This window comes from Tachypleus tridentatus, chromosome 13, assembly GCF_004210375.1.
Source record: "Tachypleus tridentatus isolate NWPU-2018 chromosome 13, ASM421037v1, whole genome shotgun sequence".
NCBI lineage: Eukaryota > Metazoa > Arthropoda > Merostomata > Xiphosura > Limulidae > Tachypleus > Tachypleus tridentatus.
Window position 1 is genome coordinate 238,893,811 of NC_134837.1, and position 27,506 is coordinate 238,921,316.

General features: G+C 32.9%; 1 protein-coding gene across 7 annotated transcripts in view; it reads right to left on the reverse strand.

Annotated features, from left to right (window-relative positions):
* Positions 1 to 27,506, reverse strand: part of LOC143236001 (uncharacterized) — a 109,224-nt gene that overhangs the window by 17,128 nt on the left and 64,590 nt on the right. For all 7 annotated transcript variants that reach the window (XM_076474173.1, XM_076474171.1, XM_076474172.1 and 4 more), the window contains 4 exons: positions 25,556 to 25,659; positions 24,284 to 24,307; positions 8,180 to 8,288; positions 2,032 to 2,250 (listed from right to left, as the gene is read on the reverse strand). In XM_076474173.1, coding sequence (XP_076330288.1) covers positions 2,032 to 2,250; positions 8,180 to 8,288; positions 24,284 to 24,307; positions 25,556 to 25,659 — 456 coding nt within the window. The remainder of the gene's footprint in view (positions 1 to 2,031; positions 2,251 to 8,179; positions 8,289 to 24,283; positions 24,308 to 25,555; positions 25,660 to 27,506) is intronic.

The following is a 27,506-nucleotide window of genomic DNA, read 5'->3' on the forward strand; positions in this document are numbered from 1 at the left end:
CTTGAGATGGAAACCCATGTGAAACTGTCACCTACTGTCTCTTCCTGGTGTTTAACATAAATAATATTTGTATTACTACAGCTGTATAGGCTGGGAAGCAGTCTACTACAACTACCACTACAAAAATATGTGCTAATGTGTTTAAAGCAGGTTACTGTAAACAAATGTCTTGCTTTATAGCTACAACAGTTTTCATTATAGTGAAAGAAAATGTAAAGGTATAAATAGTTTATAAAATATTTAAAATGCTTACCTTCTTAGCAATAGGTTTTGCTGGTTCAAAATGAACAGAATGTTTGGATGCAAGAGCATAAAAACAACATAAATAAATTATATGATCTCAAGAACAAAAAGCATTTAATTATTATGGAAAAATTTAAAAGAAGATTTAACATGCATTATAAGTTACACACCCATTATACATGCAAGACAATAGTAATTATATAAATGCACAGACCATGTGAGTAATATACACCAAGTATCATAAAAACACAAAAGAGACTAGAGAAAGTCAATTCTTACATATATATGGTGTGACAGAAGTTATATTGTTTAGTAAACAGAAAAGCAAGAACTTATTTTAAAAGAACAGCAAACATACCACAATCTGTAATAATAATTTGAAGTAGAAAGGATTATATTGTTTGGTAGATAGAAAATCAAGAACTCACTTTAAAACATAAAATCAGATGTTTCAACCCAACAAAGGGGTTTAACAACATGATGCAAAATACTGGTGTTTATTTATTTTGTACAAACAGTCTATTCCTTTGGAATACTGCTTTCATTAACATTAATATTGTTTTCATGACATATATATATAATTTAATTTTAACTGTAAAGACAATTTTGCATTGTTAGTTTAGCAAGCTGACCAGCTCCATGAGATATTATTAAAATTATAGCAGAAGATATCATTAACAGAGATTGCACCCAACTGTTAAAACAATGAATTACTATATTCAACTGTTTTTTTTTAAACTTTTAATGTAATAAAACTATACATAACTACATATCTCAATCCAGTTGACAACATGTTTTCATATGCAAATTGCAATCTTTCAATTAAGCTATTATACAAGTTTCACTAATTGATAGGAGCTGATATTTTTTTATTCATGTTTTAAATGGTTATGACCAACATTGATATTTTTAATTATGTTAAAAAAAATAATTGTTTAATTTTTATGATAGATTCCATTTAACCCTCTAAGTACCAACTTGTTTTTATACTGTTCACACATGTGAGGTTCACATATTACATACGACTGAGTAATTTCATTCTGCCTGTTGAAGCACTTAGCATAAGGAACTGACCCCCCAAAAGGAGGGGGTTAAATCACTAAATTTTAAAGTAAAATACAAGGATCCTCAATAAAAAAAAAAAAAAGTGGAATGTAATATTTATGGTACTTTTGTGCAAGTCATAGGCTATGAGGGCTTCTGTAAGCAAGAAAATCATGAAATCATAATCAACTTGGTGCAAAAATTATTATTGGGTCATTCCATGCCAACTCACCCAGTTTTCCCAGTTCATTTCATAAATTTTCTTGAAAAATATTCAAGCAAAAACTATGACTTTCTTGAGTTAGCCAAATGCCTCATCATCTAATTAGTGATGGGCATGAATGGATTAATGTCTGCTTACTATCTAGTGAAACCACTATCAAAGGAACGGGCTTGGAGAAATCAGTTGTACTACATGGCTGAATAAATTAAAATGAAGTTTTATCTTACATTTTTTCAAGAATATCTATGACATGAACTGGGAAGTCTCAGGTAAGTTGGCATGGAATAACCCTATTATAAATAGTAATTCTAAAGCTATTAAAGCCTTGAAAAAAAAATAAACAGAAAAAATAAATGTGCACAAATACCTGTTATATACTTGTCAAAAACAAAGGACTACATTAACCATAAAGATTAACAATATTGTATGTGTGTAACTTAAACTCTGTTGCATATATAATGTGCATACACACAGACTATATATATTCATATATATACATTTAGCCAGGTGTATTCACTAACCTGAGGATCTAGCAGATGATACTTCCTGGGAGCTAGGAACAGACTTGGAGTGGTCAGTTGATACACTTTTGGTGTTTTCCTGACCTATACTTTCTTCAGGTTTTCCCTTTTGTTCTACTGACTTAGAGCGATTTTTTCTAAAACTAAGCCTCTTCCTTAAGGTACCCATGAAAGATCTTTTATCCTTTGTTCCTCCCTTTTCAGCTGAAGAAATGAATACTTTGCAAAAGAAAGAAACTCCTCTTAAGTAACATGAAACAAGATACCTGCATGACAATAATACACTGCAGAAGTAGTTGACTGATTGATTTAGTGTTTTATGGCCCAGAGCAGCTAGGCTATCTGTGCCAAACATCCAGTAAAAAGTTAAAATAAATTAAATGTTGTAAAATACATAAAAGGGAATGAAGGCAAAACAAAACATCATTGAAAAACAGAAAAAGTATAAAATTAATGTTGATACCCAGTCTACAATGTTAAGAGAGAAAGCAAAGTAAGAGAAGTTGTGAAGGACTTTCTCTAGCAAAATGGTAATGATCATAACCCACCAGGAAGACTAATAGGTAAGTACAAGAACCACCATCAGTCACCTGAAGTTGGCCTTTCCAGTCCTGGTTCCGGGTTATGTTGTCATTATGCCCAGTACTAAAAGGTAAAGTAATAAGTTAATAAAGTGTTAAATGACATGCAGCAAAAGTGTAATAACAACTCGCCAGAAGGACTAACTGGTAGTTCAAACAGCAGCATCAGTCACCTGAAGTTGACCTTTCCAGTCCTAGTGTCGAGTTATTTAATGTTCTGGCCATTTTACAACGTCAAATTGAACTGGTGAGATTGAGACTGAAAAGGGAACCACAATTAAAAAGGTGTAATAAATAAATAACAAACATTTAAATGAGGTTAAAAAGATTAATGGCCATTAAAAAACTAAAAACTTTACCAAGGTGGACATTGTCACCATCACCAATAACACTGTCCAATGTCACAGACAAACCCTGGGACAGAACATGTTTAAAATAGTGCCGTCGTCGAGAGTCGTAAGGATGGCAGGAAAGTAAAATGTGTCTTACAGTGATTTGAGTGTTACACAAACTACATACTGGTGCATCAGTTCCAGATAAAAGAAAATGATGAGTTAAAAAACTGTGACCAATGCATAGACTAGTTAGAACAACTTCCTCCTTCCGAACCTTACAGAAGCTAGACGGCCATAGCCCAATATAGAGTTTTATTCGAAAAAGCTTGTTGTCACGTTGCTCACTACAAGTGGACTGCCAGCTGGCACGGAGCCGAGCCTTGAATACAGGACCATAGTCCATGTACAGAATATGCACAGTGGTGATAGTGCCAGAGCAGATAGATTTAGCTGCCATGTCTGCAAGCACATTCCCGCGAATACCAACATGGCCTGGTATCCAGAAAAATAGAAGTAGATGTTAATAAAAAATGGGTCAGTCGGTTTTGAATATCAGCAAGAACAGGGTGTGAGCCAATGTGAAGCGATTCCAAGGCCAGCAGAGAACTAAGGGAGTCAGTAAAAATAGTGCAGTCGGAGTACTGCTCAGCTTCAATATGATCCAGGGCAAAGAGATATGGCGTACAGTTCAGCAGTGAACACAGAAGCTGTAGAGGGGATTCTGCGCGTAATCACAACAAACCATGGCAGAGCCCACAGAGTCACATGATTTTGAACCATCCGTATAAATTGGAATAGAAAGGGTGTTCGAAAGATGTTCAGTAAATAAAAGACGGTACTTCCAATCGGGAGTATCTGCCTTTTTCAGATGACTTAAAGAAAGGTCACATTTGGGGGCTGTAATAAGCCATGGGGGGATGGGCTGACCAGTGGATTCTGCAATGTTTTCCAAGGACAGACCCAATTCATCGAATTGCACCTGGATGCGAAGGCCAAAAGGAGCAATAGCAGATTGTCTGTTTTGAAAAAGTAAGGCCCACTGAGGAAGGAAAACACATCCCCAAGTGGGATGCTTTGGTAAGGAGTGAAGTTTCGAAGAATACAGTGAAGACAGTTGCAAACGAAGAAGGTGCAGAGAAGGTTTGTGAGATTCCACATATAAGCTCTGAACTGGGGAGGTGCGGAAAGTCCCAGTGCAGAGTCGAAGCCCTTGATGATGAATGGGGTCCAACATCTTTAAGGCCGAGGGTCTGGCAGAGCCATAGACCACTGATCCATAGTCGAGTTTTGAACGAATAAGAGCACGATATATCTTTAACATAGAACATCGATCCGCTCACCAACTGGCAGTCGAGAGGACATGGAGGATGTTCAGCGCTCTTGTGCATTTGACCTGTAGCTGCTTTAAGTGTGGTATATAGGTCAGCTTACGGTCAAAGATAAGCCCCAAGAACTTGGACTCAGGGACCACTGACAGCGAAACTTCACTGATACGGAGTTAAGAATCAGGGTGAATACCCATTGGCAGCAAAAGTGCATGCAAACAGTTTTAGAGAGAAGTTAAAGCAGTTTGCTGAGGTCCACTTCAGTAAACGATTGAGGACAGTCTGTAGCTGCCACTCAATATATCTCATGTTCGACAGCTGACATGAGATGTGAAAGTTGTCGACATAGAGCCCGTTTGCAACAGTAAGAGGGAGTTCTTCACTGATGGCATTAATCTTAAATTGAAAAGTGTGACACTCAAAACACAACCCTGAGGGACCCCAAGTTCTTGTACAAAAGAACGGGAAAGTGTCGAACCCACACGAACTTGGAATCTCCTGTCCATTAAAATTTGTTTAATAAACATAGGTAAATGGCCATGCAACCCATATATATGGAGGTCTTGCAAAATGTTATATCTTTATGTTGTGTCATAAGCCTTCTCAGTGTCAAAGAATATTGAAACAAGATGTTGGCATTTGAGAAAGGCTTCTCTGATTGATGTTTCAAGTCGAATTAGGTGATCTGTGGTGGAATGCTGTTGTCGGAACCCACACTGGGTGGGGGAGAGGAGGTTGTTTGATTCGAGGAACCAAACAAGATGAGCATTAACCATCCTCTCTAAGGTCTTACAGAGACAGCTTGTGAAAGCAATTGGATGGTAGTGTGAAGGAATCTGGGGATCTTTCCCAGGTTTAGAGAAGTGTAAGATAATAGCCTGGCACCAGGCATCAGGAAAAACATTCTTCTGCCAGATCCAGTTAAAAACAAGTAGAAGAATATCAAGAGAAGCAGGAGAGAGATAGTACAGCATGTCATAGTGTACATCATCAGGTCCAACAGATGTACTGCCAGACCGATGAAGGGCCATTTTCAGTTCCACCAGTGTAATGGGACATTTATAGTCAAAAAGACAGTCAGTTCGAAAGGAAAGAGGTGAACGCTCTGCCTGAGTCTTGATGTCCAAGAAGGTGGAGGAACAAGCAGAAGTGCTGGATACCCGGCAAAAGCTTTCACCTAGAGTATCGGAGATGCTCTGGACAGCAGCTACCTCTTGACTATCAGACAGCAAGATGGAGAGGGGGACAGAATTGTAGTACCCACTGACCTTTCGAATCCTATCCCATATGACCTTGGAACTGGTGGTAGAAGATATGCTAGTTGTGAACTTAATCCAAGATTCCTTCTGACTTTGACGTCTTACCCACCTAGCATGTGCACAGGCCCATTGGAAAGCGATGCAGTTCGAAAGTGTGGGATATCTACGGAAAGTATACCAGGCCCATTTTTGAGCCTTCCGTGCCAAGTGGCAAGCAGGATTCCACCACGGATGAGGATATTGTAGAAAACGTGTCGAGGTTTTAGGAATACACTAAGCAGCTGCTTGTATAATACAGTCAGTTATCGCTGCCACAGAGTCGTCTATTGATGGCTGATTCACAATGGCAGGATCAAGTTCTGTGAGAGCAGTGAAAGTGGACCAGTCTGCCTGATCCAGCTTCCACCGTGGCATGCGGGAAGGGTGGCATCGATCATGGCCAGTCTCTCTCAAAAGTATAGGAAAACAATCACTGCCTACTGGATTATTGTCAACCCTCCATGAAAAATGGGAAAATAATGAAGGGGAGCAAACTGAGAGATCAATAGGGGTAAAGGACTGACTAGGTGTGTGAAAATAAGTGGAAGAACCAGTATTGAAAAGAGAAAGATTGTGATCAGAGAGCATACGCTCTACAGAGCGACCCCTCCTATCAATAATAGCACTTCCCCAGAGGGGATGATGTCCATTAAAGTCCTCCAGAATTAGAAATGGAGACGGCAACTGTTCAATGAGAGCATCAAGGTCTGATTGATCATATGTCTCTCCAGGGGACAGGTAGAGAGAACAAACAGTGATGGTATGACCCAAGGAAACACGAATGCCTACGGGCTCCAAGGGTGTGTTGAGTGACAAAGACAGGGTGGGCACATGCTGATCAACCAACAGTGCCACCCCTCCATGTACTCATCCATCACACAGCCTGTCATTTCTGTACAGAGAAAACTGCCGAATGGTGACTGTATCAGCAGGTTTTAGAAATGTTTCTTGTAAGGAAAGACACACAGGATAATAGGAAGCAATCAGTGTTTTGATATCATCCAGATTAGAATGTAAACCTTGACAGTTCTATTGTGTCAAGGTGGCCATTTTTAATGATGGGTAGGCAACGTGGCTGGAGAACCCTTCTGTTTATGACCACGTTTTTTTCCTTACTGTCCTTATTTGGAGTAGGTCTATCGACCTCAATGGATCTTGCCCTGGGGATTCCAGTGATTGAGGATGCGAACGAATGATTGTTTTGCATCATGGGGTTGGAGAAAAGGATGTATCAGAAGAAATGCCTGTATTTGAAACCAAAGGATGTGGATCATGAGATTTGTTGGACTGTATGGGAGGAACAGAGATGGGTGTATGTAGTTGAGAACATACTCACCTTTTTTTTTCCAAAAGAATAAGTGCTGTATTTATTATTTTAATCAAATTTCAGTGAGTGTCAAATGTGTGACAAGATACATAACAAAAATTATTTTATTTTAACAAAATATTCTGATTAAATTGAATATTACAGAAAAAGACTAAAATGACCAGCATATAAATATTAATTGGTAAAATCTGCAAAAGATGTTTTGAAGGTTCAATGCACAAGTGCATGAAAATCTCTCATGCATGCAGTATTTACTAACACAGGTTACATTAATACAAGAAGTTATACAATTATTTCCAGAAACAATGAAACAAGTTAAAAATTTTAGGTTCATATAGTTGAACTGGTTAATAAATTCCATGTGATACACGTAACAGCATTACAAGTAATACACAAAATACTTATCTTGTGACAAATAAACTTTCTTTTTACAGTATTTGCTTGTTTGTTGAATTTTGGGAAAAACTACAAACACTATCTATGCTAGCTGTTTCTAATTTTGAAGTGTCATGGTATAGGGAAGATAGTCAGCCAATTGTATTCACTACCACACCTTGAGCTATTCTTGTCAGATCAAACAGTGGTACGTGACAATCACTCTTATATCACTCTCATGGCCCTAAATTTTAAAGCATTACTTTTTGATGGTTGTAATGAGGTACAAACCTCAATTCAGTCTGGCACATTAACCTTAACTATAGACTCACATTCACCTCAACCTTTTTACAGCAAATATCTAATATACATGTAATATGCAGCATGTATCACATATAGCATAATTTCATGTAACATCTTTAATGAATACAAGTAAAAACTATAAAACTTTTAAATAATCCCAGATTTTGTACAGAATACCTTGTGATATATGCATGTTTAAGGTAAACACCAAATAATTTGTTCTTCATTCTCTGAAAATACTTTTGTTTGTATGTGAAGGTGTCAATTAGTATTTACCTTTCTGCATTTGTATTTGTTTGAAACCTGTTAAAACCAGCTACTACTGTCCTGAACCACTGACTGGAGAGAAGAGAACCAATCAGAAACATTCTACTTTTGGATGGACTGTTACTCTTATAGCACATCTACAGTTTAAAGTACAAGGGAGAGTATATTACTGTATTGTACAGATTAGAATCTGGCTCCTCAGCTGTGAAATCTTGAAATTTACCAAACTGCAAACTTTAATAAAGACTATCTCAAAACAAAACAAAAAAAAGAATATATTAATCTCCTCAATAACAAGTCCCCAATTTTAAAAAAAGAAGATATTAATTTTTTTTACCTTCATCTTTTTCACTTGCAGAGGAAGACATGCTTTGTCTAGAAAGTGTTTGTTTACTCTTTGAAATAGGACTAGAAGATGCATTATTACTGTCTGCTGTTACCTCAGACTGAAGAAAAGCAAGAAAAAGAATTAGAGAAGGTTACAGTTGGAACATGCATACAAAATGTATTTACATGTTTGTTACTAAGACAGTGAAATACAAAGATGTTACATTCAAATTTTAATATTTCTCATACAGATACATAAAAAATGTGATAACACATCAAATAAATACCAGTCAATCTCATAAAATATATTTAAATATTTTAATGATGATAATTGCAAAATGTAAAAAGAACATAGATGAAATAATTTAAACTAAAAACAGTATCAAAGCATAAAGCAGAAAAGTTTTTACACAAACTGTAAAGTTTCTTGTTGTCACATGGGGTAACTGCAGTGGTATATTTACCTTTGGTGATGAAAATTGACTTTTTTTTTTTGCTATTTTACAAGAAGTTTCTACATCTTACTCTGAGTAAATTTCCCAAAGGTGGCCACTCTTTGGGTTATGTTACAATATACAGGTTGTCATAGATTACCTTCTAAATATCATGTTGCAATCTAGCAGGAATGAATAATTTTGTCATATTGTTCAAAGAAGTTATGTCACAATCATAAAATATGTTTTTCTACAATAAAATGTAATTTTAAACCTTCATGATAGATAATGAATGAATAAACGTTTTGGCATTTTTAAACTGCTAAAACTTTTCTTAAAGATATTTAAATTTCCTAAAGGATATTGTCATCAACATTTCTGGACTTGTTTCTCCAAGAATTTATCCAATCTATTTTTAACCAAAAATAAATAAATAACTAAAAATAAATTAGTGAAGAGCTGTAATGCACACAACCACTTTTAACTAAGATTGTTTTTCCACAAAAACAAAGTTATAATGCAAGTAAGTACAGCAAAGAATAAAAACCTGCATTTGAGATACTTTATGTAACTTTGTCAAGCAGCAAGTCAGGTATTACTCTTGATAATGGCACAAGTAATGAGAATGATAACTGGTTAAAAAGGGCAAATATTTTACCCTCACCTATTACACTCTTGATAATGGCACAAGTAATAAGAATGATAACTGGTTAAAAAGGGCAGATATTTTACCCTCACGTATTACACTCTTGATAATGGCACAAGTAATAAGAATGATAAGCTGGTTAAAAAGGGCAGATATTTTACCCTCTTAAATAGAATGCTCTTCATAATTTTAATATAAATCTTTTATGTACAAATCTTAAGAATACTGATTACTGAAGTCAAGATTATTTTATGTCATTTGCAAAGTATATGTAATATTTAATAAAAATCTTGTAGTATTTCTAAAATAATTAAAGGATATATTAAAATCATTTTAACAGTAAATATTAGATTGAAATTAGTAACAAATATCTTCATGGTTATAAAAAGAAAGAGTAAATAAAACAAATATTTCTACAGCCAACAAACTGAGTTCACAAACTATCAAGCATGAAACACTACTATGACAGAAGTTAACATTTTCTTATATCAAAAATGCTCACTTCTTCTCATTCACTAGGGTTTCCTTCTTTTGTCCATGTAAGCATTAGTCTGATTTATTTTTGCTTGCTTTTGTGTTTTATTTCCCACTTAATTGGCCTTGGCAATATCTGTATTGTGACACTCTTCAATTACATCAATATGCCCTTTCTCCTGGTACTGTATATAAGCACCTCATTCAGAGAATATTATCACTTTTTCAAGATTGAACCAATCTGCAATTCTAATACCAGTTCTTAGTGGAGAGGAAGAGTGGGAGTTGAGGTGTTATTGGAAATACATTTTCAATTTAACATACTTACCTCCCTTAACACTGCAACTAGAATCTCACATTAATAAGGTGGAGAGTCTAGTGAAGGCACCATCCACATAGAATACATCTGCACAAATCATGGGTGTGCCAACAGAAGATTAATACTCTAATGGAGACTCATACTACATCCAAACATGTATGCTTTTCATCAGAAACCTAAATTCATGCACTGGGGATGGAATTCAACAAGATCTGTCATCATTGTTCACCAGACATCAACCAGTTAGCCAAAGTTCCACTGCTCAGGGTTGGAATTATAGGGCCATGGTTCCTAAATTCCATGTTGGTGTTTAGGGCATTTGGATTGTGGTTTATATATATATATATATATATGTGAGTGAGTCATGACCTGTAGCTACAGAGTGATGAGTTCTGAACTACCAGAATTGTGACAAGAAGGTAAGCAATACTGAGGTGCACAAACCTTCTCTTCAACCTGAAGAAGTCTGAAAGACAACACCCCAAACTCAGAATGACAGTATTCTGTATGCCACACTCAACCTGAGTACACAGAAATCAACTTGGCTAAAGTTAAGAACAGTCATACTCACTCCCTACTTGTGCAAGCAAGATAAACTCCACTTGTCCCCAGAGTTATGTGAAGGATGTGGAACAAACTGTGCTAAACCAACCACCCAGGGTGGGACCACTCTGCATTCAGTATTAGAAGGAGACAATAGGCCCTCTTCTATGGACAATGTAACAAACCAATATTGACTAAAAGAAGGGTCACATTCAACCCAACTTAACAGGTAAGCGTCAAATCTGAATCAGTATGAGTAGGCTCCAATGTAAGCTGGTGCCCCTCTTACCAACATCTGGGAAAAAAACACACACCTTAAATCCCAGGTAGGAGGGCCAACAATTTTGCCGTCTTCTCTCAAGAGTGGAGATAATTCTCCAGAGCACTCTAGAGGAATAACTTCTGTTGACCACCCCAGTTACAGAACACTGAGTATGGTAAATCTAAAGGGGTAGGAGTTATGCAAATTGTAAAATCCTGAAGAACAATGCTCTAGAAACCAAGTTCCCTAAATGTTTAAAAGCAAACCCAATTTATGCAATTCACTGATAGGCATGCACAGGCAAGATTCCCTTATGCTTTACTCAAGACTGTTCATGAGTCCAGCATTGTAAGTAATATGACATGGGCTGTCATTAGATGATTTTATGAAAACACCTCATTTTCTACAGAGCCTGTTACAATCTAGATTAAAATATACTGTGTTACTGGTTGCTAGTGTAGATTTGGTATGATAAAAGCAATCTGACTGGGCAATACTCACCATAGAATGAGATCTTGTAAAAAAATGAGGCAAGAAAAGAAGAGGCAATATTATTAATAAAAATATTGAACCATCATTATAGTCGAGCAGAAGTGGTTAATATAGCTTTGGGGGTAGTCAAAAACCCTCAGAGGAAGATACTGCCAGATAATGCACATAATGTGAGATAAAATTATTAGAAGAGGTCCACATACAAACCTGCAGAATGTCCTCCAGCAGACAATTCAACTGGTCTGCTACGGACAAAGAAAAGAAAGTCCAGAACAAGCTACATGGAAAAAATTTCTACACACATCTTGATAAAGTAACTGTGGGTAAATCCCAAGAAACTGAAGGATCCAAACAAATAAAACATCATTGCCTAGCACCTCTAAAGACATTAGTACTTGTAGAATAACACCTCAAAGCCCTTACTACATATAACAAACATTTGGGATCCAATTAGTCACAGGGCTCAGATGAATTGATGAAAAAGATTTATCCCCTTCCATGGCTGCTAATGTCTTACGTAAGAAGGACCTGTCTTGGTATAGGAGGATGTAGGTAGAATGATATAGCATTCTGTGCACATGCAGTGCAACCAATTCCAAATAGCAACTTAAGTGAAAGATGATACATGGTATCATAAAAGCAAAAAACAGATGTTGATAAAAAAGTACTTAGTAACACTGATATACCAGCTAAGTAACTGAAACAATCATTTGGAATGAAAGACCTAAAGCAGTTTGAAAGCACTGGGGAATTACAAAATTTTGTCTCAAATACCTAAAGGTACTCAACAAGGCTGCCTTATATACATTAACTGTGGAAGATGCAAAACTTTCGTCAAAGAGATAGGTCAAAAAGTGAGTTACAATTAGAACTTCTCAATAAAGTGGGTTCAACCTCTGTGCAATACACCACTGTTGATATTTGTGCCACTTCTATTGATAAATGTCTATCATGGTAATATGCAAAGACTGATATGGGTACATTGCAACCTACAAAATAAACCCTGATGCTAAACAAAGGACCACATAACCTCTGTGCATGAAGCTTAACCTTCAAGATAGTTGAGTGTATGATGTTGGATTATGGTTACCTCAACACAGCCAAAGAGGAAGAGGCAGGCACTCCTGAAGGTACCTCAGAGTGACAACCAAGGTTTAGCTGGCCACCTGGTGGTATCAAAATAATTCCACAAAAGATTAAATGACTTATAGATAGAATCTCAAGTAACATACAAATTAGTAGGAAAGTAAATAGGTAAAATCCTGTTTAATCATGATCAAATGCATCTATCACCAATGCCCAAGGGTGAGGTACTTGAGACTAAAATGCCAGTAGTTGAGTGTTCCCATGATTGGATTACCAATGTCCCAAAACAAGAGAAAACCCAATGGAAATCTCATGATGCAGCATCCAATCTGTTGGAAGAATGTGGGTTGAGACAACTGTTCTGCCACAAACTTATCATCCCTTGTTGGAACATGGCAAGCTAGCAGGATGATATGATGGAATAAGCCCCAGAAAAAAGACCTAAAATTTGAAGACAAAGAGACCTGGACTGAGTATTCTCATGACAGAAAATGATGTAAGACACCATCATGAAATTTTTGATGTGAAGTATGATGATTTTTAACCCTTACTAAGTCCATACTTCTCCCTTTGAAGAGCAAGAAGTTCTAAAACATTTTGTAGGGAATTCTCATCCATAGGCTCTAGAATTCCTAACCACTGAGATATGCACCTCATCCTTTCCTGAACCAAGGCATCCATGAAAAGATGGATCTCTAGATGAGATGGTGATAAAGGAACACCTATTATAGTACTGTTTCTATCTAACCATAACTTGAAGTCAAAGATGTTGATGATGAATAAGAAGACTTTTTCATAAACCACCAGTTGCACAGAGACCACTGATGGGCTCTCATATGCACTCCTTTCAAAGAAATGATGGATTTGAGTGATGTCCACATCCCCTAAAAAGAGAGAACCATCTGCACAGGGTGAGAAGGGAGATGTGTAGGCGTTGGACAGCCTGTTACTAGAGGGGAGTCAGCTGAGCATGACTGAGAAAAAATGTCTTTTAAAAGACATCCAGGTGAACAATATACTGTGTTGGAGTGAGGATAATTTTCTCAGCTTTGATAAAAAAAAAGCCTATCTTCTGAAAGTAGAATCTGGTAGTGACGTTCCAATAACTGATGAGATGGTGCCAATAGTAACCTATCATTCATGCAATAGTGTGTGTACAAGCCTAGGGAATGAAGGTGATGAAAAAGAGTTTGTATGATTCAGCAGAACATACATGGTATTGATTCTAGTCTGAAGGGCAGAATCCTGAAATGTAGCAACTGACCCTTGTGCATAAAACACAGATAGTGGCAGGATAACTCCATTGTGGGAATGTGCAAATAGAAGCTCTGTTAAGAAATGCCAATGAAAAGTGAGGAGTGACTCAACTGTGAACCTTGGAGGATGCATGAATTCATTTACATGAAAAAGATGAAGGACCATATGCCAATTTCTTGTCTTTGTAGGCACAACAAAAAAAAGGGAATAAAACCCTTGAAGAACTGGCAGAACTTTTCCTGCTACTTCTTTGACCAACAAATTTCTGATAGTCCTGAAATGAAATTCCCAAATTTGAGGATCTGTGGAAGGTGGAAACACTTGAGTGAATGTGAACTTAATGACAAATGCTCATGTAAGGACTGAGGGGATAATGTTGAGGGCTGATACCCTTGAATAGGGGTAGCCATATGACCCCCTCTAAGAGCTGAGGAAAGCCAAAAAGCCAGTGATGACAGGGATGAATACAAACAAACGACACGGACCTTTGATTCTGAAGGCTCTGGAATGTCTGAAAAAATTGAGGGTTGGAGAAAAGGGACCTCACATAACTCGTGAGTGGCAGCTGGTAAACAAACACCCCCAACAATGCATTTCTACTCAACAACTCCTGACAATATACTAGCAAAACAATTAGGGAAAGTGCAGAAATTGACAATTAAACTAATGTGTATGCTAATAACAGTCCCAAAGTGTCATCAAATTGATGTGGTGATCACTGAGAGGCTTTGAACAAAAGTTGGAGGGACAATAAGTGCCTTACACAGGCCAAAGCATGTTGTTCCAATAAATGTGATGGAAAAGGCATAACTGTCCCTTCATGTAATTGAGCAATAAACCTTCCTGCATGAACCACAATATCAAGGAATGAAGGGAGAACTAAGTACTCATTTTGGATCTTTTTACCATCAAGGAAGGTGTAGATTCAAAATAAACCAGGGAAAGACTCAAAACACTTGATTTATCAACTGAAGAAAAGAAACCAGATGTAGTTCATTCCAATTTGGCCTCATGAGAAGCTGAAAGAATAAAGGAGATGATGGAAAAATATCCAGAATCACTCTCAAGTGCAGCCTTAAAGTGCCAGGAGAAACATCACAAGACAAAATATGTGTATCTTAACTCACTATGATAAGGTCACAAATAGCTAGTTTCAATTGAGAATGACAATTGTATTAAAAGCACTTTGAGATGAATATTAAACAGATAAACTGCTGCTTATATGATTTAAAACTATTGAACAGGTTATATTTACGTCAAAGATGTAGGAAACTCGAACATAATTTTCTTCTGTAAAGGTTAATTGAGTGTATTGAGTCTTTCTACCTCACCAAAAAAATAAACTCACTATGCTCATGAAATACAGGTATTAAACAAAAGTATAATAATAAATGCCATTCTTTTTGTTGAAATACTTAATACAAAAATAAACATTATTTATAATATTGTGTATACTCTGAAGGTGAAGTGATATATTTTCTCACTTGCTGGCATTTCTCAATGAAAGGAACAAAATATAAGACAACAAAAAGTACAAATGTTGAACAAAACAAATAAGAAAACTATATATGAACTGGTCATTTTCTTGGTCTCCATTTCTAACATGGAAAAGTTTGTTTTTTTCTGCAAAGTGGAACTACAAAAACAATAATCTTAAAAATCTGACATGAGCTACAAGCTTTTGATCTACTCCAATTAAAACAAACTAATTACAGCACAGAGGTTTGAGTATGTTATTTAAAAACAATTTTGAATATACAAATCAGTAAGTCATATGACAACTACAGAAGACAAAATCGTGGTAGAATTGCATGTTTTAGAACTGTATTTTTATGTTTTATATGGAATGTGATGCTTCTGAAAACTAACTGCTTTTAGGAAGGATATTTAACTGCCATTTTTGATGAAAAGTATTCGTACACAGAGATAATTGTGTATTAATCTCAAGAACTTACAACGTTCAAGAGGGGAATATTTTTTTCTTTTTATACCATTTTAAAAGAAAGGAAAATGGATAAACACAGAACACCAAAAATACCCAGAAGTATCCTGAAATGGTAAGCCAAGTGAGGTATTCTACAACAAGTGAGGATCCACTGTACGAGGCAGTAGTATACACATTATCTAGAATAAATGCTGTCTGGAAAAGCTATACAAGTCACATGCACAGAAGTTGTTTACACAATATGTCAAACTGTATGAAAGGCTCCTAATCAGAAACAAATCGGAATATGTAGTGACATTTGATGTAGCATATGCATGGTATGATAACTGTAGCAAATGTCATGCCATTTCCTACTTGTCAATGGATGAAACAAGATTTCAAAATACATGGTATGTCACAAATATTTTTATAAGGAATTCATAATCATCACCAGATATTGAACCAGGAACAAGTTAGGAAAAAGAGATGATACAAAGGTCACGGTGAGTTCAGCTTATAATCAGTTCAAAGTTATAAACCTTTTGTACAATAGAGAAATTAGAATAACAGTGTATAAGTTCACTGAGATAATGCTTCAAGTCATACATCCCATTCAATTGTTTATGTTGTCTGTTGCATACTTCAAGCAGTCTGAGATTGAAACAGGTATTCATACAATCTAAAACAAACAAATACTAATGAAGGTTCTTGATGCAAAGCTTACAGATTTACATGCAATGAGACTATTGAAACATTATAGTCATCTTACACTAGGTGGGTTATGGGAAGCCTGCAAGCAAGGACAGTGATGTACTTTGGCCATGATGATCTTACAACAGTCTTTTGCAAAGAAAACTACATTTCAGAGCTATTGTTATGACCACAACGGGTGACATGGACTTTAATGACATGACGAGGCTCCAAAATAGTTTTAATATAACATACTCAACCCAATGCACTTTGACTCATAATATGCACTTATAAATGCAACTTATAATCAAATATAATATTACTTTACCACTTTAACTCATCAATTTAAAAAAAATCGATTAGAATTTTTACCAACTGAAATTCAATATATAAATAATTTTATACATCATATTATTTAAAAATGTTTGTGTGTGCAAGTATGTATCTCATTGAGAAACTTTTATGAATAAGCAGTGTTACAAGTTCATATTCATTACAAATTACTAAGTTATGTGACCTGAGAAATACAAACACTCACAGATGAATGTACCAAACAATAAAGAACAGTGGAGAAAAAAAAATTCATTCTAGAAACAATTCATCAAAAAGTAATATTACTGTATAATAAAAATAAAACACACTGAAACAATTTGATAAAATAAAATGTAATAATTGTTTTACATTCATGTTGTCAATTCATTTTACTAACTTTTTTGAGATAACCTACCAAAAATTACTGCAACTAGAAGTTTGCTGTATAATTAATCATGTTCTAAGTTTTTGTGCAGTTTATGAAAGAAAAACTACTCAATGAAACAATACTTGAAATAGTCCAATCTAATTATCTAACTTGTTTAAAATGATACAAGATACTTCACAATTATAACTCCCCTCAAAATTGAGTGAGAATAATCAAAGAATCAATCAAACTGCCAGATGAAAAAATCAACCATTTGTTTTCTTACAAACAAAAATAGTACATGTATAGAACAAAACCATACATCTCATGCAAAATTACGGAACACCACTTAAAAAAAAAAAAAAAAACAAACACCACCACTGAAATGCTAGCACTTTAATCACCACCACCACGAGTTAAAGCATACCAAACAATCAAAATTCTGCTTAACACTGATGCAGATCAAGGTACCTGAGAAACTTCGGGCCATCTGCCGTTTTTGTCCAACTTTACCTGCACACAGATGATGGTTAAATGAGTATTACATTACACAGGGAAATTATAATATGAATTTGACAATCACTGCAAACTTGCTTGGCAGTTTTGTGGCAAAGTTATGCCATTCCTTTTGTCACCAGTACTCAATAATTAGAACTTTTAAAGCACACATTCTATCAGAGATGTCACAATAAATCTTATATTCTCTAAACAATATCTTAGTTGAAATATATAGATTTCATTCTGGTTAAGTTATTGTAATAAACAAAAAATTTCCATTGTTCCTTATATTAAATATTATAATACACATTTTGTAAATTTTTATTTCTATTAATACATGTACTCATAGGTATATGTAGATGTCAAATACTTAAGTTTGATTTTCTTTCAAATAAATGTTACTTTCTTTAAACTTTAAAATTAATAGGATTCAATGCTATTTATATTGTCAATTCCAAATATAATCAATTAAAGGCTCTACCTACTGAAGAAACTGGGATTCGATTTCAATCTTTTAGTGAAAAAATGTTAACTCTAACATTACATTCAATCCCAAAAATTGAAACAGAGTAATAGTAAAAAAAAAAAAATCTATTGATTATTGGCAGTTTGTAATCCATGATAATTTAATTCATTCTTCCACACACAGCTTTCTCTATCAAATTATGTGGATACACTAAATTTGTGTACTATTAACAATAACTGGTGTTGTTAATAACAGTAACAATGACTCCTCATAAGTTAATTTTTCACTTGAAGTGTTCACATGGATACTACTGTAATGTATGAAAACACAAATTAGTCTTTCTCAAAGCAGCTAACATCTCAAAAACTTTGATAAATAATTTTTCTAATATAGCTTGTAATAATTTAAAGTGAGTTACAAACACTGAAGAATAATTTTCATACTTAGAAAAAAAACATATGAAAGTAAAATAGAACTAAATCAATTAACATTATGATGCACATAACCTATGAAGAACAACAATTAGATAAAATGCTATGAGAAAGTTTGAGTGGCTAACAGTATATAGGATTGATGACTTGTGTAGTAAATACAGCGTGCAACACAAGTGAAGCTACAGATTATGTTTTATTAGCCTTATTCTTGCACTGTCAAAATTAAATTTTTGTGCATTTTATTTATTCTGAGCTTTTAATGTGTGTTTCTGTACATATATACACACATGCACACAACAACAAACAATGTGTGTATATATGTATGTATATATAAACAGATATATACATGTATATATACAGACAAAAATAAAAACATGATGCACCAATCAAAAGCATCCCCCAGGTACAGGCTATAATAATGTTGGATATAAAATGTACCCTAGGTTTTGGAGGTGATTGAAGAAGTAGGATCCCACACTGAGGTGGGGATAAATTGTCTATTAGTCTTAACCTCTGTTCACCAGTCTCACATGAAGAATAAAATAATTAAATAATCAACCTGACAAGAAATAAAAAAGAAACATTTCAATTTACTAAATTTACTGTTTTTTTTCATTATTTACAGAATGAATTCAGTGATGTCTACAATGGTTTACATATATACAAAAGAACAAAAGTTAACATTTTCCTCACTGAAGACATAGTTCTGATTGACACTCATGTCTGTGCACAAGAAATTACATTCCTCTTGATGTCACACTAATCCAGCTGAGAAACTTGAATGCTACTAGCTTTGTAAAAACTCTCACCTAAATTTCATGTGTGAAACATGTGAATTTGTGTTACTTCAAGCAGCAAAACAATCCGAGATGAGTGCAATGCACTTCTTTGCACAAATGCACTCCCTATATTCACGAGCAAAATTTCCCATTCTTTGAGAAGGCAATAAATAAATGTGCACAGTGAAAATGGAAAGGATAAATGAGAACATATACAGAAGTGGGTTTCTATTGGAAATACATTTTGAATTAAGGAAAATGTTAACTTCTGATATGATCTCTCACCTCTGTACACAGAAAGCTAGACTCCAACACTGAGATGATGGAGAGAAAAATGCTGGATGAACTCCCCAGTAAGTATCCATAAAAAGTCCCTGGGTGTGAAAGTATAGGGTGCACTTACAGAAGGGGTGAAGTGTGTTGCACTCCTGTTAGCATAGTAGGATTTTGTTGCACATGTTATCATTTAGGAGCAAAAATTCATGTGTTTTACATAAAATGTGGGTGGGAGTTTTTACTGACTGATGACATGTGGATTAGTACAATTTCAAGAGGAAAATAGCTTTCTGTGTACAGAGGTGAGTGGTTGTATAGGAAGTATTTAAAAAGTTAATTGTTTATCTAAATCAGGAAATCTAATCGAAATTGTACAATGAAATATTGAGGCATTTTTTTACAGTTAGTCGTTTAATCTCAAATTTTAAATTTTAAAGCTATTTTTAGGCTATTTCTGTTAGTTGTCCTTAATTTTGAAATGTTAAACTAAACAAATTGCACACTGCTAACTCTTGAGCTATCCTTTACCAAGAAACAATGGAACTGACCATTGCATTATAACACCTTCCTGACTGAAAGAGCAAGAATGTTCAAATACAAGATTCAAACCTGTGACTCTTACATTACAAGTTGTGTGCACTAATCATGAGGCTAACATAGGTCATAACTAAGAAACAAATGAAATATTCTGAAGTTGTAAAATGCATGTTTATGCAAATTAAAATGAAAGGCATGGAGGCATAACTACAGGATGTTTGGAAAGTCACTGTGCACATACATATTTATTAACAGACAAAACTGCACAGTGACTTTCCAAACACCCTGTAGTTACATACCATAAAAACAACAACTGGTTAAACAATTTTAAATTATCTGCTACCTACTAAAAGCTAATAGTCTATGATGATGAGAAACCAACTTGAAGTGAAAATGTATTCTCAAGTTGGCTAGTATGGGTATTAAAACTTTAATTAAAGTTTAATTAAAATAAATTTTAATACCTATACCAGTTGTCTTGAGAACACATTAAAAGCTAATAGCTTCTAATAACTAAGAATCCACACTTATCCAATTAACTATACTTCATTTAGATTAAATCTCATAAAAAATTAAGTCAATAAAAAAAGGTTTATTAATAAATATATCCGTGTGACTTCATTTGTCTATCTATGAATTTAGTTATTACAGAATATTTTTAATGAAATATTTATCTTTACTAGATATTTTTCCTAAACATCTGAAGTTATCTTTAATTAGCTGGAAATTCAATATTAATTATAATATAAATGAATAACTTTCCCTATTTGTATTTTATAATTTATAGCTCTTACATGTAAATACCTTACTATCAGCTCCACGAGTACTAAATATACTTCTATTTCCATTTATCTAATGTTTAGGCAACATGTGCTCTGTCCACTGTAGGGAATCAAACCCCAGATTTTTGCACTCTAAGTCTAAACATTATCTAATTTTATTATCCTTACTTATTAACTGCTTTATCATAGTTATTCTAATTCTTGGAAGCATTTCTAAGTTACTTACTTTAAAAAAAATTGTAATAAGTCCTACAATGGTTAGCGAAGTTTTATTTTTGTGTCAATATGTCTATATTACAGGATCTTCAAAGTACAAATTCATATATGCAAGTATGTACATATCCATATATGTTAAATTCAAATAAACATACTTGGAGTGTGAAATTTATTAGAAGTTATATAATGTATGCACATTTATATGTACGATATATAAACACATATATCAGTGTGTGTCTATGTATTTGTCCTATTCCTAATTTGAAATGGTTAGTCATGAGTAATGTTTAAATGATATGAAGTATTCACTATCAGTTGATTGTTTTGTTTTTTTTTTAATTTTGCGAAAAGCTACAAGAGGGCTATCTGCACTAGCCGTCCTTAATTTGGCAGTGTAAGACTAGAGGGGAGGCAGCTAGTTGTCACCACTCACAGCGAACTCTTGGGCTACTCTATACTCTAAATATACTACACACTACATCAAAGCTCGTGGCCATTGAGACAGTAGTTTTTACATGAAACATAAACAGATATTTAAATAACTGGCATAACTTTTGCCAGAACTTTGAACAGCTAATATCATAAAACCTTACATAAAATCTTTAGATTATGAGTTGAGCATCTTAACCACCTAGCCATACCAGGCCACCATCAGTAGAATGTCATTTCTTGTGATTTAATTTATGATAATTAAGTATACTACACACTACATCAAAGCTCGTGGCCATTGAGACAGTAGTTTTTACATGAAACATAAACAGATATTTAAATAACTGGCATAACTTTTGCCAGAACTTTAAGCCAACATTTGAACAGCTAATATCATAAAACCTTACATAAAATCTTTATAAAAATTATTCTTATTTCAGAAAAAAATTATTGTAAAGCTTAGTGACACTTCTGCAACGAGTTTTTGTATTTTACACAAACATGTGACTATCATGTAACCAAGACGTTTTAACTTTTAAAAGTACTTATTGTAATTTCAACAAGAAATTTGGAAAGCTTTCACTAAAACATACAAATGTTTTGTAGACAAAAAAATAAGAATTCTTAATCAAGTATTTTGTCTGTAAATATATTAAGTCAAAAATGGTGATTGCTCTACGCACAAAATGATTTTCATGTTAAGGTTAAAAATACTTTTCTTTATCTAAAAATTTTCAAATTTCATTCGTGTAATTTCTAAAACCTCCAAAATAAATATCATATGTTTGTGGTTTTTTTCAGAAAAATTTCCTATTTCATCTGTTTTTTTCTACCATAATTCTATGTGAGGTTAGTGGAGTTGATTTTGTAACTACCACATAAAATTAGAAAATACATTGGAATTACCCTTCTTTCTTTCTATCATAGACTTTCTATCAATGACTGCAGATTATGACAGGAAACTACAACTGTTTATCCTTGATAGTTCAAAACTAACAGTATACATCTATTTACACTTAAATTTATTGTTTTATTTACTTATGAATGGTGTATAAGTAAAAGTTCCGGCATTCAAGAGAACATGTAGCTTACTTTAATCTGTTGAATTATATAATGCAAAAGCTACTTGCAAGCATACCTCATGAAGAATTTTTATCTCCCCTATTAAAGTTTCTAATTTTTACATTTCAATGACTTTTATAAAAAATAAATAAAGAATACAAATGATAAACAAGAAGTATAGTACTTACCTATATGTTCTGTTGTTTTTTTCTGTTGACTGCTGATGAAAATTAAGCCTACTTTTTTTATAATAATGGTATTACCACACTAAAATTTTTTTTATGTAAATAAATAATATGAAAGGGTTAATATTTCTACTGTCACCTTCAGCTTATATATCACATCCTAAATAAATGTCAGATGTAATAATTCTGAAGTTACTGGTACACATTGGCTGCTTAACATTTTGTTACATAGCCTTAACTAATACAGAGAAGAAAACAGTTAGAGAAAATTATTTTATCTTCAAAAAAAAGACCTGTTCTTAACAGGAGAGTATTGGTAAACTCATTACTATTAAAACTTTAAGTACATTTATATAACTCCAATTTATGACCTGCTTATGTTGGGAATATTTTACATAGGTTAAATTCAATTCTAACTTAATAGGAATAACTCAGCCACAAAACTGCAAAGCAAACATTAAACAGATATGTAAAATATATTAAATTCATTCAAATACGTACATATGTAACAAAAAAAAACCTTCTCAATATATTAACAACCTTTTATCTCACTAGCTTAAATATGATTATAAGGCCTAAGAAACAAAATAATAGGTGAATACTTTGATTTAAAAAACCTTCTAAAGATTATAACTTATAATTCATACAGCTACAACTTTTTATTCTAATTAATCTATAGCAATGTAAATTTAAAACTTTAAAAATGATATATGTAAAGTCTTTCCATCATAATTTAGCATATGTGAGCATTTTTTCCTGAAATGCTTATTAATTAAAAATGTACTTTATAAAACTCAGGTGGTTATATATGTACCAAATGATTTCTATTTTAATATGAACATAAATGAGTTGAATGAGATAACAGATACACAAACAGTGTCATAGAGTTATTTTAAATAGATTGTAGATAAAAGACATTTAGAAAATTTTATGAAAGGATTAAATTTTTCCCAAAAAATATTGTAATATTTTATTCATGCATAAAATCTGAATAACAATTGTGTGGTATTTTCTAATTTAACAGTTTAAAAATTACAGAATCCTAGATTATAATAAAATAGCTTACCAGACGTTTAATTTTCATTTTTATGACTTTATATACAGATGACTGACATTATTACATAATAAAGATGTAAAGTTTTAGATTAAATATATGTATATAATTTTATTCTTAGCTTTTGTTAAGTGATTAGAATGTAAACCATAATATGTCTGCTATGTGTAAATTATAATTTTTCTCTACAAATTAAAAGTGGCCACACATAATATACAAATAGGTTGCAAAGGTAATGATAAAATTATAATACACTGGAATTGAAATAATACAGCCTTGCTCATGAGTTGGATACATCTTAATTGAAAAATATGTTTATTTAGGTTTGGTTAATTGGGTTATTGAGGTAATACATTTCAATAAGCAGATGTGATTTTTCCAGCATTCATACAAAATGAAAACAAACAAAACTTCAAACATGTGAATGAGAAATACACTAGTCTTAAAATTTAAAGATAAAAATTCACTTTCTTTGGACAGATTTTGCAAACATTTAATTTTATCCAGCAACTGCATGAAATTTAATGGTCAAAATTAGCATGCAGGATTGGTGAAATGTCTCAAAGGAAATTTGGGCACAAGACACATACCTTCAAAACCGGACGGATCACTTCCTATATAACAGGAAAGAACAAAACAAAGAATATTCACACAATTTATAAAGTACAAATAAAATATACTGCAAATACTACAATAAAGCTGCCCAAATGAATGAAAATATGAAAACTACTATAGCTTGGTGGAGAGTTATGGTAACATAGTTTGATGATAATACTTACAGTGATCTTTTTAATTTATGAATATTTCATTACTATGAACTTAATAGCATCTATACATTTGAATAAATATTTTTATAATACTGGATCCCAATCACATTAATATGATAATAAAACTTATAACAGTGCAATATTTCAAAAAGATGCCAAAGTAAGATAAAAGAAAGTGTTTTTATAATGTAGCAAAGAAAAATCAATGGTTGTTAACAGCTCAATGGGAAAGTAAAATATGTAATGCCAAACCCAGGTTTAACTATTGTACCAGAGAATCAATAAATTTCACATAAGATATCTAGTGGATGGACACAAGCTTAAATTCAATGTTAATAAAAATAAATTCATGAAACAAACACTTGAGGAACTTAAATGAAAACATATAATATGGAACTTTTATGGAAATAATACAGAAATATCAATAGTAACTATATTCAGACAGATGTAACGTGAAAAAAGGTTCAGAATCAATTTCAGATAAAGAGAGCAAAAGCAAACAAACAATGACTGCAATTCTAATACAAGTTTAACAAAAACTGAAACAATAACACTATTAATAAACAGTACAGATAAAGAGAAAAGCAATTTTGAGACCTTGATATTACACAATGATAAAACAATGTCCCTAATAAATATGTAACAACATTAACATTTAACAAAGCATTTAATGACTCAAAGTTTTATTTCTTGAGATAATTTTCAAAACACATTTCTTTATTTCATAACTTTGAAGATATTAGTAGTTCCCTTTTCAAATATGATGAAATAAAGTGCAAAAATGATTAAACCAAAGTACTATGATACATGCTTTATTTATTAATGCTCAAATTGGAAAACAGCATTTCTCTGCTGGCTATTTTATAGAAAAAGGTCTTATAAATTAATATGTATTTAAACATTGCTAAACTGCTTAAAAAGAACTTTAGTTTCCTAATATTTATTTACTGCTTCAATTTTATGTAAGACAGTTAAGAAAGTAGAAGTATATATTTTTATGGCAAACTAGTTACAGAAAAGAATGACTTTATGTGGGAATATTTTTGCTACTTAACACACCAGCAAACATTTCACAGTCAAATATACTTAACATACCTTGTGAGCACTATGAATTACCAATGTTCCATTTTCATATGTACTGAAATTTCCAATTTTGTCCATTTCTTGAGCAGCTGTATCAGTTAAAGTTTCATCTGAACCTAGATGTATTATAAATACAGCATGAATACATGTTGCAGTTTTATTCTTCAAACTGTAAAGAATTTAATATTATATATTGATTTTAATATCTTTGTTTGTTTCAATTTAATATATATTTAGAAATTATATGTAACTTATGTTGTTAAATGTGTATTGGTACTTAACACACCAGAAAACATTTCACAGTCATATATATTTAACACACCTTGTGAGCATTATGAATTACGAATGTTCCATTTTCATATGTACTGAAAGTCCTGCCTATTCTCTAAATTTGTAGAAGATTCTTGAATGTAAGAATCAACAATGTACTATGTGTGTATAAAATACTAATAACCTTATATATTATTATTTCTACAAGGACATCACATACCTTATTCAGAGAAATGTCAGCTTGTAAATGCACGAGGCTATCCATTAAGTGAATGTAACAATATAAACTCAGAATTAATTTGCTGATCATGTACTGTTGATAAAATATTCAGTTCCAGACCAGTTAGGTGACTCATTATTCTTTGTTTGTTTGTTAAACTTTTGAATATATAAATCATTATTTGTAATAATGATTTATAATAAATTGTATCATTGGTGGTATATTAAAATATATTTGTGTTATGAAAGAAGACTATATAATATAATAAATTTAATAGCTATTAACATTCAATTAAGCTCTAAAATAAAACTTCTGGCTATTTGAAATTGCAGTATGTAACATAATAAATTGGAAGCTCATCTAAGATCAATTATAATATGCAACCAACTACACTTAAAAGCAAACTACTAGAAGGAATCAAATTAACTGGTCTATAAGAAATAGTTATAGTCTTGTTGAAAGTCTTTAATGTGTTTTCTTTGTTTGAATAAAGCAATTACATTAAAGAATCCCAAAACAAAGTCATCAACTAATTTCTTATAATATTTAACAAACAGTCACAACTCAAACTTGAGTATGTTTAAAACATGTGCATAATTTCATGAAAATAATGTTTATACCTCTTAACACACACACACACACACATCACACACACCAAAAATATTATTTAACAAGCAATAGAACAATTCATTAATATTGTGCAAGATGATACTTGAATTTATATTGAGCAAGATGTAAAGAATAAAAGGTCAGTATGACAGTATGAAGTAAGAAGAATGAAGGCTTCTTTTGAGGTTAAAGAAAAGTGCATGTATACCAATTTAGTAACTCAAGAACTCTTAATTTACCACGTAAATCTATATGAATAGAACATACAAAAAAAAGTCTAAAACACGTAGTATATACCTGATAATGTCCTCACAAGAATGTGAAGACTAAAAGGTAATATACATTACACAACACATATAAGCTCTAAGTTTTCTTAAAATTAAACAGGGAGGTAAGTATGTAACACAAGTTTTAAATTAACTGGAAACTAATATGAGTACTTGCAAGATATTAGATGCAAACAGAAAAAAATTCATTTACTCTTTTGTATGGTAAGATAAATGCTAGAAGCAATGTTCTTATATTTTAACAGTTTGCAATGAAAAACATGAAAACTATCTTGTAAGTGATAGTATACGGTTTAAGTATAGCTGTAACATTTTCATTTATTTATCATTCTATTTATAAGCTTCTCATATTGTAATCTCAAAACAGTAAAGATCTTGGAAAATGGTGTTACCCACAATGAATTTAGTTTTCATTTTATTAATCTAATATCCAACCTTTTACAACAGGAACTGCTTTTTTTAAATGATTGCAAACTGAAAGATAAAACAAAACAGAGAATTTGAAAACTTGTAGTACTGAAATGGCAGGTAAAGCAAAGGTTTTTTGTTATTAAAACTTAACAGGATGACAATAAAA